The following is a 13,028-nucleotide window of genomic DNA, read 5'->3' as shown; positions in this document are numbered from 1 at the left end:
TACAGTTAGGGTTTATTGATACACACAAAAGAGGAGAAGATAAAAGCATTATACAAACAACTCAAACAAAAACGCTTTTTAAATGCTAGCTGCTTAAATTATCTGGTCTCAAGTTCCCAATCTTATTTTGGACATAGTCTTCAGACATAAAGTGTTTTTGCTATAGTTTCCAACTAAATGAAGAGCACCAGGCTGTTTCCTGTGGCTTATGTTCTACTCCCTGTTCACTTTTAAAGTATTTCACTTGGCTGTGTGGGGTTAAAAATTGTCTCTTTTTTTTTCCCTCTAGAAATGCTCTTAATATAGCACACAGAACATTCTGTCCATCACTCTGCCTTTGACCCACTGGTGCATAATCAGATTTTAGGTGCCTGCCTTCATTCAAAGATACTCCACAGGATAAAGCATTCTTTCAAAATCTTTTTTTTTTTTTGTAGTTGAATAAAGAAAGAAAAACTAACCCACAACCATAGGCGTTGTCCAAAAGAAAAAACAAAGTAAACTAATTTTTCCTATACTTAGTATGTCATTTGAAGAGACCATAAGCTAATTACTAATTTAACTTAAAAAGTAGATCTGTGGCAGAGTGCTTTTCAGAGCAACGGCAGTATTTATACTTTTCCTTAAACATCTTGTGGTTGTCTTTCCTTTTTAAAATCACAGCTGTCGTTCTTGATTTAAAAATCTTGCCTCTTGCCTCCTAAGTGTTTATCTACAACATTTGGTTATTGGTAATTTCTTGTTGAATGAATGAGTAAGGAAATAGTTAATTTACTAAAAATTTGTAGGAATATTTGAAGGCCATTTCTGGGGCCCGTGAATTTGTATCAATATTCCTGCCTGTGTGGCCCTAAGGTCACTAACGAGGAACTCTCTATTTCAGTGTTGTTCATCCCTTTTGATGTGGTGCAAATACTATTTAGGTCACCTTATGAGAGAACATTCTCTCTCTCTCTCTCTCTCTCTCTCTCTCTCTCTCTCTCTCTCTTTCTCTCTCTCTCTTCCCCTCACTCACCCATCTTATCTCAAATACAATGGGAAAACTCTTGGGTTTTATGGAAAAAAAAATTGCTGTTCCATTACCACGAGGTGACCCACCGCCCTCAGGAAGAAGCATCCAGTGGGTTGGGTCTCCTTCCCTTCCTTTCACAGAATATGGAATAGCTCAGCGAGCTCAATAATGGGGAAAATAATAAACCTAGTCCTACTGTTGCATGTACCATTTGTGTGTTTTTAAATTTCTTTATAATAATTGAACATCATGACATAAAATTTACTTTGTTAACTTTTTTAAGTGTACAGCATTAGGTCCATTCACATTGTTACACTAGCATCACCACTATCCATCTCCAAATTTTTTTCATCGTCTCAACTGAATTCCACAAAACACTAATTCCCCAACCCCCTCTCCTCCTGTTAATTTCTAATATGTAGGGAAAGCAAGGAAATGCGAGCACACCAGGCTAAGATTTCTATGGAAAACAGCAAAGCCATTAGCCAAGATAAATCTATCAAGAATAAAGCAGAACGGGAAAGGTAAGTCTGAGAACACTCATAGCAGTCAGATAGCATTGATTTCAACATAAACAAACTCAGCAACATTTACATGTATAAATACATACCTACTCAACATTAAAATATAAAAAAAACTGTGCGTTTTGGTTAAGAATTCTATTTTAACTGCTATGAAAATGTGGTATTGTTGCCTGAACAATAATACTGATTGTTTCGTAACACCAGAAAAATAAATTTACGTTCAATACATGTATGTTCATTTGTAAACAAAATTGTATGCAGTACGGCATAATAATGAATATGATTCCAAAATATCTTCCCCACATTCCACTAGGTCATCCTGCAAGCAACTCACCTGCTCAGGTGTAAGCCCATTCTGGGTGGGCCAGTTTTGAAGAGCAGCTTCTTCCTTTGATTGCCTTGCACTGTCTTTGTCTACAGACCACCACTACATCCCAATTTTTCTGGCTTCTCCTTGTCTTAGGTTAGAGTTTCTAGAAACATAGAATGAAGCAGGAATTTGGTTGCATGTGATGTACTGAGAAAGTGATCTTCAGAGAAGGGGAATGCAGGAAGCAGCAGGGGTGAGGGAGGGGCTGAGCAAGGACTTGGGCTCACCTGCAGTCCATCTGTAACTTGATCCCAGGCTCTGGTGTGCAACCCGCACTCAGGATCTGTCCATCTTTGAGCCAAGTGTATCTGGATTTTGTACTTGAGTGTTAGTAAGTCACTAGCCTCCAGCAATTGGGGGAAGACTATGTGACCTCCAGAGAAGGTCCCAGGTGCAAATCCTTTAGCAGAAATCAGTAAAGAGGATCCAAGAGGGCATTAGTCTTATTACCCAAGAAAGGGAGATTCCCAGTAACCACAAATAGCATCTTTACCTACCAGGCTCATTATCTGCCTCTAGAAGCCTTTGAAGATATAAGTGCCAGTTGCTTCATAACAAAAAAAAACCTAGTTCAGGCCTCCCTGGTGGCGCAAGGGGTTAAGCACTGCACTATGAAGCAATCCTCAGCCTCTGCAGCACCAATTTGATCCCCAGCCGGCCAGGAAGCTACCCACATGGTGCAGCAGACCTCTCCAGTCTTGCCCACTGCTCCCTTCAGCAGTGTACTTCGGTCAATCTGCCTGTTCTGTTCCCCACTGTCTCTGGTGAATCCTCTCACCCCCTGCATTTCTGGCCTGCAGCCCACCTCTTGTATGCATAAATAAATAAATCTTTAAAAAAAAAACACCCTAGTTCACACACCCGTGGCCAAACACAGCAGGGTTCCTTCTTTTGGAGAAATAAGATGGTTAGAAGTTGACTAGCTAAAGTTCATAACCCACATAAAGATTGCTTATGCCTCACAAAATATAGAAGAAAGTGAAGATTCTATCTTGGGGTTAAAATATCAGCATGAAGTTTAGGACTTCAAGTTGATCAACTCTGTTAATCATCAGCTGAGCAATTAGAGAATGTGCCAGCTACCTTGTTTCAACTTCCCAGTCTACAAGATCATTTATGGACCCTCATTGTTTACTTCCTTATTTTGAACACAGCAAGAACTGCTGTTCCACTACCTTAATGTCATTGGTTTCTAAAACACTTCTCAATTGTTAATGATAAATAGTGTTGACCTTGAAATATGGTAAGATATAAAGCAGAATACCATCCAGTACATTTTCATGCTTAAGTTTTTTGAGTTAAATATGGTTTGGAACTAATGGGTCACAAATGGAATATGGAATTCCACAATAATTCAACATAAAAAGTTCTAGCCATAATAAAGCCACATTGGGCCTCCCTGGTGGCACAGTGGTTGAGCGCTGGGTTGCGAAGCTGACCGCGGCCTCTGCAGCACCAGTTTGATCCCCGGCTGCTCCCCAGCCACCAGAGGAGGGTCCCACATGGCACGCAGACCTCTCCTGCCGCCCGCTGCTCCCCTCAGCAGTGTACTTCAGTCCTTCTGCCTGCTTTGCTCCCCGCTCTGGTTCTGGTGAATTCTCTCACCCTCCCGCGCTTCTGACTGTATCCAGTGCATGTATAAACAAAACAAACAAACAAACAAATAAATAAAAATCCTAAATAAATAAAAATGCAGGCCTCTTAAAAAAAATTAAAAAAAAAAATAAAGCCTCATTAATGTGAATTACTTTTGACTGCCCAAAATGAAATATTAGAATTCAACATAATAAATATAATTATTAAATAGTTATATATCAGTTTTTAAAGTGGACTTTAACTCCATGAAGGTCAAATTGTCTTAAATAATGACTCACTGGTGCTTTAATGAGCAAGCTTTTCATTTAATTTCCTTATTTAGTCTTAATATGCTTATTTATTATAACTCTGTATCCAGTGGTAGGTGGTTTTAAAGCATCTAAAAACGGTTGATTTTTAAAAGAAAATTTTTCTATGCCAAATGGTTACCTTCTAATGTACCTACTTCTACATATGCATATTTATTAAAATTTATTTTAAACTACTTTATTAAACTACTGGAAAGCCAAATTAATAAATATCATGGGAGAGCTAAGAAAAGCATATAGAAACTGATAAACACTTCTTGGATCAAAGAAGACATTTCAACAGAAATTGTATGATGTATAGCTCTGAATGACAATTCAGGCACTATTTATCAATATGCAGCAAGTAGCTAAAGTTCCCAGCAAAGAAAACAAACCTACAAAATCAAAAGGCAGCCAGTAGAATGAGAGAAAATATTTGTGAACCATATATCAGATAAGGGGTTAATACTCAACATATAAAGAACTCAAGTAACTCAGTAGCAAAAAAACCAAAAATAATTAATCCAATTTAAGAATGGGCAGAGGACCAAAATACGCATTTTTCTAAAGAAGACATATAAACAGCTAACAAGTACATTAAAAGATGCTCAGTATCATTAATCAAGAAAAATGTAAATCAAAACCATAATAAGATAATATTAGAAAGGCTCACATTTATTAGGATGGCTGTTATCAAAAAGACCAGAGGTAACACACTGCATGGATGTAGAGAAAACATAACTATCTATGGGAATGTCACCTGGTACAGCCAATATGGAAAACATTAAGAGGGTTCCTCAAAAAATTGAAACTAGGACTACCAAGTGATTCGGGCATCCCACTTCTGGATATCTATCAGAAGGAAAGGAAATCATTATCTGGAAGAAAGAGGTGCTCCCCCAGGCATTGTTCACAATAGCCAAAACCTGGAAATGCTCTAAGTGTCTATCACTGAATGAATAAAGAAATGTGACATGTACATATAATGGAATATTATTCAGCTATTTTAAAAAATGGAAAGCCCAGGGCCTCCCCTGGTGGCGCAGCGGTTGAGTGCTGGGTTGCGAGGCTGCCCGCAACCTCTGCAGTGCCAGTGCGATCCCTGGCCACTGGCGAGGGTCCCACAAAAAAAATAAATAAATAAATAAATAAATGTTTAAAAAAATTTTTTTTAAAAAATGAAAAATGGAAAGCCTATCATTTGCAATAATATGGATGGCCCTTGAGGGCATTATGCTATATAAAATCAGTCAGACAGAGAAAGACAAATATTGTATGATCGCACTTATATGTGGAATCTAAAAAATAAAATGTGAAACTCATAAAAATAATGAATGACTAGCTACATCATTCATTTATTTAGTCGACAGATATTTAATGTGCCAAACATGGCGGGAACCTGTGCACCTCATCATTGTAGCTCTGTCTGGAAAACACCAAAGTTTCATTAATAGCAAGCTGGAAATAGGGTAATCTATTCACAGGTGGAAAAATAGAAGGAAGACCAGAATATGTTAGTACTTAGATAAACTTGGAAAAACACACAAAACAATATATATTAGGAGCCTTAGCATCACCAGGACTTGTTAGAAATGCAGAATCTCAGGTCCAGCCCAGACCCATGGAATCACACCTTCATCCATAAGTTTTAAACCCAAAATGTACCAGAATTTTTTTTTTTGCAGCTCACAATGAAACAGTCCACATATATATAACAGTCCATACATATATATATATATATATATATATAAAGTCATTGTTCATTTTTAAAGTGTTTGCTTTTTTTTTCCCCTCAGATGTAGTCCCCATAGAATTTTCTACACTAATGCTCCCCTGCACCATCACCACAGTCCCTCCCTCTGATCCCTCTCCCTCTTCCTCCCCTGCGGGATGTCTCTGGTTTATAATTGTCTCTGTTTGTTTTGTTTTGTTGTATTGTATTGTTATTATGTTTTTTCCCCTGATATGTTATTTGGTTCCCTATATTCTTCCTATAAGTGAAACCATCCAATATTTCTTTTTCCGTCTAGCTTATTTCACTTAGCATAATCCCTTCTAGCTCCATTCATGTTGCTATGAATGGCATGAGTTTTCCTTTTTAATAATATCTCCAGGTGATTTGTATGTCTGTGAAAGTTTGAAAATTCTTGCATATATTACATATGGACACGTGTCTATTAATAAGAAGATTAAAACATGGATGGGAAGGCCCACACCAAATTCAGAACAATGATTACCTCTCAAGAGAGAGAAAGGAATGAAATGGAATCGGGAGGACCAGAATGAGAACTTTATATTTCTAACATTTTATTTCCTTAAAAAATATAAGAAAGGGCCTCCCCTGGTGGTACAGCAGTTGAGGGCTGGGCTGCGAAGCTGCCTGCAGCCTCTGCAGTGCTGGTTTGATCCCCGGCTGCCTGCGAAGTCCCACATGGTGCGCAGATGTCTCCTGCCCCGCCCTCTGCTCCCCTCAGCAGTGTATTTCATCAGTCTGCCTGTTCTGTTCCCTGCTCTGGCTCTGGTGAATTATTTCACCCTCCCGTGCTTCTGACTGTACCCAGTGTTTGTATAAATAAATAAAAATAAATCTTAAAAAAAAATTAGAAAAACATGGCCAAATATTAATATCGACTAATATGAGTAAATTGTATATATGCATTAATAATATAATTATTATAATAGGCACACATATTTTTTATTATCTCTGTACATTGCACATTTAAAAATTTTACAATACAATAAAAATAAAAATCAGAAGGAAAGAATTTAAATGGAATATCATTCTTATTTAATATCATGTTTCTTCCATTTGATGTCATGCCAACTGTTATTTGTACCTATTACTTTTAGGCGAGTCAGGGAGTTAAATAGCAGCAACACTAAAAAGTTCCTGGAAGAAAGAAAGAGAGTAAGTATTTTATAATTTTTCTTGGCATGCTTCCTTTTAAAAACCATAAACAATAACTCCTGCTTAAATATCAGATTTCTAGCTAATTTGCTTAATTTGCTATTCTATACATGTAGCACTTTTGTTGTTCTTCTCTTCTCCCTCAAAGCTTAAAGTAATCTTTCTCTAAAATCTTTGAGGTAATTACTCGGCACCGTTTAATTTAAAGAAAGAAGCCAGGTTTTGATCATGCATAACTACTCTATTATTTCCTAAGATTTTGGCAGGAAAGATTCTTGCAATAAAAATTATGGGTCTAAACTCTCCCAGTATTTAGACTATTTTTCCTTCTTTTTAAATTATCATCTTACTTAAATTGTAAATTTAACAGTCACCCCTCATCCATAAGTTTTAAGATTACAACCCAAAATTTATCAGAATTTTTTTTTTTTTTGCAGCTCGCAATGAAACAGTCCAAAGAAATGGATCAGTTGAAAAAAGTCCAGCTTGAACACCTAGAATTCCTAGAGAAACAGAATGAGCAGGTATTCAACTTAAATGGCATCAAATGACTTAGCAGCCAGCCAGCTTTGGGAGGCAAATGCCACAGCCCCCAGCAACCCATCTGTCCAAGCGAGTGGCCTGAATAGACGGCTACAAAGATTTGGTGCCTATTACTGTGTTTTTCCCATTTCACCCAACGAAAACAGAAAGTATTCTTTTTTGAAGTGGGAGAGAAATAGGGTTGTGGAGAAAAAAGGAATCAAAAGTCGTCATTCGAAGAAATTTTGGAGGTTCTAAGAATGACATTACTGAAAGGAGAAAGAAACAAGTAACAAATTATTTCTCCATTTTCAGGTAACTTTATAATTTGCAAGCTAGGGGCATGTGATGTTATGTTTAAAAGCGAGTAAGAGAAACCACCCCTATCTAAAATGAAGTGGTAAAATCCTCTGACTGCTTACAAGCAGGACCTGGAGAGATGAGTCACCCAACTCTGCAAACCACCTAAAGTGAGTGGTTACCGTATTTTGGTGTTTTTTTCCCAGCAAGGCAAAACACTAAATTAAAAAGTACATGTAAGTAAAGCACTATCCAAAATGCAACAGCTCAGTTAGGCCATGGAGCTTCTACCAACACCCAGATCAAGGTGTTTACTTAAAGCAGGTATGCTCCAGCCCATCAAACATCCACAACTTCATTTCAGTTTGATGGAAATACTTTCAGCTTGTGCAGCAAAATGACCGTTAGCAGGTTAAATTTCAGTTTGAGTTTAAATTTCACTCTTTAGATGTAACTGGTTTGGAAATTATTGTTTCTAGATAATTTACCTCCATCTAGAAACTATAAAGAGGTTTTGATGAAATATGTATTGTACTGCAATGTTCTTTCCTATCCTCCCAACTGTAAAGCAGTCCTATTTAAGGTTATCTTTTTTTTTTCAGAGAAATGGCTGCCAGTGAAGAACATTTAAATAGGACTTATGCTAAAAAATACTTTCAAGAAAGTAAAACATAACCATAAAATCTCTCTCTTTTTTGTATTGCAATTGGTAACAAACAAATCCAACTGTAGTTTCAGATTGTTTATGTTTTGGTAGACAGAGCTTTATTCATCCACACACCTCTGAGTTATGTTTTACATTTCCTTCTCAACTAATTGCTTCTATACTCATGAACAGTCCACAGATCCCCAGGGGGATAATAAGTGTTTATTGTCCCTTGAGTCCAATTCATTTGACCAACTCATAGGTACATCATGTTTTGGTACAAATTACCTACCTTATGTTTTCTCTCTAAAAGCACTTCTGAGAAAGTATTCTAGGGGAGAGGGGAGGGAAATGTGAATAAGGATAAAGTCACCATCTCCAAAATATTAGGATCCTCTTAGTGACAAGGAGCTAAATGGGGATAAGGATGCCTTATAAGAAGGCACAGTGAAGGTAAGGCACAGTTATGTTTCAGTTAACTAAATTAAGAAACTACTTAGAAATTATTGGGTTGCTTAGCAACAAGTTTGACTAAAGAATGTAAATGTGCTAAAAATTACTCATCACTACAATAGTGGTGTATATCAGAGATGGATGGGTAATATAGTTACCTAGTGTTTTGAGTTTCAAAGCCAAGTACAAAAAAAAAACAAACCACTTTGAATTTTTGTCCAAAGACATGGACAATTCAAACCACACCAGAGTTATTGCATTGAAAAATTGGATTCATGATATTTGTGTTGATTGGATCACATTGGGAGGATAGTGACTTTTGTTCCAAAAATTCATATAATGTCTTTTAGATGTCATAAGTTATGTCGGCCACCCACAACTGATACTTTGAGTCACAGAAGCTTAGGAAAGCATAGAACACAAGAAGCTGTGAAGCTATAGTGACAGCTTTAGCAAATGTAGGATTGGGATTTGAATTTCTATGTTAAGCTTTGGTCTAAGACCTGGCCTGTTCAATAGCAAACTCAATCCCATTTTTCTAGTATTTTTTTTTTATTTAAAGGTCAAATAGATCTCAATTTAGATACTTATTCTATGTGTTAAAATATTTTCATAGACACAGTGACTCCATTTCTTCCCTCATAATAGGCAAGGCCTAGAACCATGTAGGAGAGCTCCCTTCTAAACCAAAAAAGCATTTAATTACCCAAAAACAGTGACCTGTTACCCAGTAGTCTCCCAAGCCATTGTTAAGCTCCAAGATACTTTTTTTCTAAGCCAAAAATAAATTAATTTTTTTCATTCTACTATATTATCTCCCCTTAAGATTTCTTCCACTTCCCATGACCCTATTTCTATAAGTTCTTCCAGTTCCTCAAAGCAAAGCTTTGGATCAACTTAATTAGCTAGACCTTGTTGAGGACACTGGCAGGAACAACTCAAGAATTAAAATACTTTGGTCTTGACTGAATCCTAACCTCATGTGTATTTTTGAAGCTTCCTAATGGCCTTGCCTACTTGGTCAGTCAGTCATTCATTTAAAATTCCGAAGCTCAGGAATTTTTTTCTTAATACATTTTCTCCTAAACCTCCCCACCATACAGTTTCTCATCCGTCTTGACATGTGCCATTTCAAGCATTAACAGCTCCATTACTATCACACCCAAGTTTTAACAATTGATTTTTTTCATCAGTCCTATCATTTAATAAAGAGAGGTAAGGGGTCTCGCTGAAGGGAAAAATCCCCCACTTACTGCCACGGAAGAGAAGCACAGTCTGGGTTAATAGGCATTGGTTGTTTGTTTTGTTCCCTTTTTGTGTTGAGATCAACTTGGGGAAAGTTTGTCACTGATGGGTGTATACATGTTTTATTATTCTTAGCTTTTTGCTTTTCTGTATATGGTTTTGCATTCATTTCTCAAATCACTTCAGTATTCATTTATTTTCTTTGTTTTGTATGTATGACTCAATTTTGACATTACTATTTTTGTACAAACAGCTGTTGAAATCCTGTCATGCAGTGTCCCAAACGCAAGGTAGGACTCAAACTTGGATAAGCAAGCACTTTTGCTTTCCTTCTCGACTTATCAGTTACCTCGGTGCAATCTCCATGTATGGTTCACATCTGGTCATAAATAATTAATCTATCAAGTGTTTGGATTTAAAAGTTTGATTATTTCATGCTTGGATTTCTGAGGAATATTCAAATTCAAGTGCCCCCACATTTTAGGAGAATTATTTCTGCATGAGTTTGAGCCAGTGTTTCCAGTTGCAGACCCAGAAAATTCAAGTCATAGGAATGAAGACATCCCCAGGCATCAAGAACAATGATACATGATTGCCAGTTAGACTGACCACAGATTAGGCTTGGGTCACAGAGTCAGATCTTTTGCAAATATTAAGATGGCTCCAATGACTTTGAAAGCACCCCACTAAAAGTTCACTCGTGGCCCACTCGTGGTTTTTAATGGCAGTTACTGCCTGAGTGCAGAAATATTATACATGAGTCATTATACAGTCACTCTCTTGTGTTTTCTGCAGGATCTAGTCTGTCAAGGACCTGAATCACGCATTATAAATAATGTGATCATGTAATTTATGCTCCAAACCACCATAGATTTGAGAGTGAAAGGGGGTGCTGTTCCTAATGGCCTGGTCTACAGACACAGACTAAAACTATCCTTGACATATGGGAATGAATGGTCACTCTGCTCATAAGAGAACTTAGCTCTTGTAATAATCTTCTAATGTCACACACGATTCTTCTTTCTTAACTCTATTTAATATCATCTTTAAATGCTAAAGGAGGAGAAGCATAGGGAAACCTTTATTACTACTTCCTGAATGTAGAAGTATTCAATTTCCAGTGCTGGTAATGTTTCACTGTCATCTATTATGAATACTGTTTGTGTCATAGTTTTATGTTTGTATATTTTTCTCCATTTCTTCATTTTCCTATTAGAGTATTACTATACTTCAGGCATAAAAATTACTTCTGGGGAGAGGAAATCATCCATCCCAAATTTAGGTGGAAAGAGATCATTCGTTGGTGTTTTGATAGCCATCCTTACCAAAATAAAATTTAAAGTCACGGAGGAAAAATAAGAAGATGGTCCATGGGTCAAACAGATTGTATAGTAAGACTTCATTTAGGAAATTTACATGTTAATAGTATGGTCTCCAGAGTTGACCACACCCTCCCACTGACCTTCCATTTAGTTGGGATGTGTAAGCAGACTTGAAGAATAACATTGGAGGTCTTCAGAGTCCTCTGAGTTAAATCTCTATGTGTGCATGTTTCCATTCTTAAATGTCCTTTATTATAAAGTGGTATTTCACTTAAAAATAAAAGGAGTGCTTTATTGTTCCTTCAAAAAGTACATGAACTGGGTTGGGCAAAAGGCTATTGAAACCAATTGGAAAGTAAAAGTTAAAATGAAACGATTGATTTTTTCCTTTATTTTCAAACAATTATCTGCCCCCCACCCAACTCCTTTCTACCTCCCAAATCAGCTGGTTGTCTTAGTGACGGTCTTTGGATTGGATTCAGCAAGGTTTACTTCTAGCATAGTCAGTAAAAAATTAATTCCCCAAGAATATGAGGCCCAATAGTGATAGTTTGGGGACAGTAGGATTCCAAAATCTTACATATTCCTGTAAAGTTCTATTTGCAGGATACTCCAACCAAACCAATGTGGTATGCTCCCACCTAAACTTCTCCATCAGTTCAATTCTTAAGGAACTATTTTTAATTAAATTCAAGGCTCTTTGTATACAGCCTTGAAATAAATCGTACCTCAACAACATTTATTCTACAATTGATCATATTATCTGTAGTCAAGATATCATATTATCTGTAGTCAAGATATCATATTATCTGTAGCCTATCAACCTGTAGACAATCAGTTTTATGTGACGATCTGTTTCAAATAGTTTTCATGACAAAGTACAGGAAAGTCCTCCTCAAATGTTGATATGAGTAAAAATTTTCTGGAGATCTTATCAAAATGCAGATTCTGATTCAGTAGTTCTAGGGTAGAGTCCAAGACTGCATTTCTCACAAGGTTACAAGAGCTATTGATCCTGCTGGTCCATGGACCACTCTTTGAGTAGCAAGTATATGGTGATGCATTAGATTTGCAGGAAAGGAGAGGCCAGGGTTGCTGTGTGACTTCAGGAGAAGATTTCAATATGTAAGGTTATGTTTCTGATGTTATAGGCGAAGGAGATGCAGCAGATGGTGAAATTGGAAGCCGAGATGGACCGCAGACCAGCAACAGTGGTGTGAAACTCCAAAATGCAAACTGAAGCAGCTAAACCACACAACATCAAAAGATCACACTCAAACTTCTGAACACAAATTCCATTGACGAACGCCTTTGTCTTTTGTGTTTCCTTTATGTATAACAAGTTGTTACCTGAAACCACAGAAACTCACACACTTCTATTTAACATTTTGAGTATTGAATTTCCTTGACCAACCAAAAGTAGGTATGAATCTGCAAAAATTACTCTTTCCAGTAAGGCAGAGTTTAATATTGATAATACAACTTAAACATGTTTGCTATAAAATACCATCACAAGTTAATGAGCTTGGTGTTAACAACTCTGCTTTGTGATGCATTAGGACATGTTTGAGCTGCAGCAAAAATAGTGCATTAGCAATTTCATAGCAAGTGCATGCACTAGGAGAATAACAACTCTGTCTTCAAATTCATCAGCAGAAGTGGTGATCGGCTAGACAAATAATTTTGCAGAATTTTTCTATATCTAAGTTACCTCATCAGTAAGTGCCATGTCTCTACCATGCCATAAGAAGCTAATTTCCTGTAAAATTTGTGGAAATTATTAGACCATTAGAAAAATATCACAGAACAGTGTACCTGTGCCAAAATTCATCAGTGCTCAAAG

The 13,028-nt window shown here is 36.8% G+C and overlaps 1 protein-coding gene across 5 annotated transcripts in view; it reads left to right on the top strand.

Annotated features, from left to right (window-relative positions):
- PLCB4 (phospholipase C beta 4) overlaps window positions 1-12,762 on the top strand; it is a 379,157-nt gene extending 366,395 nt beyond the window's left edge. For all 5 annotated transcript variants that reach the window (XM_054696412.1, XM_054696407.1, XM_054696400.1 and 2 more), the window contains 5 exons: window positions 1,435-1,536; window positions 6,640-6,697; window positions 7,135-7,221; window positions 10,117-10,153; window positions 12,337-12,762. In XM_054696412.1, the coding sequence (XP_054552387.1) occupies window positions 1,435-1,536; window positions 6,640-6,697; window positions 7,135-7,221; window positions 10,117-10,153; window positions 12,337-12,425 (373 nt within the window). In that variant the 3' untranslated portion in view covers window positions 12,426-12,762. The remainder of the gene's footprint in view (window positions 1-1,434; window positions 1,537-6,639; window positions 6,698-7,134; window positions 7,222-10,116; window positions 10,154-12,336) is intronic.
- Window positions 12,763-13,028: the final 266 nt, after the last annotated feature.

The sequence above is a fragment of the Talpa occidentalis genome, unplaced genomic scaffold (genome assembly GCF_014898055.3).
Source record: "Talpa occidentalis isolate TD23 unplaced genomic scaffold, MPIMG_talOcc4v2.1 talOcc4.10, whole genome shotgun sequence".
Classification (NCBI taxonomy): domain Eukaryota; kingdom Metazoa; phylum Chordata; class Mammalia; order Eulipotyphla; family Talpidae; genus Talpa; species Talpa occidentalis.
Note: the sequence above shows the minus strand (reverse complement) of the source record. Positions and strands in the feature narration are given on the sequence as shown.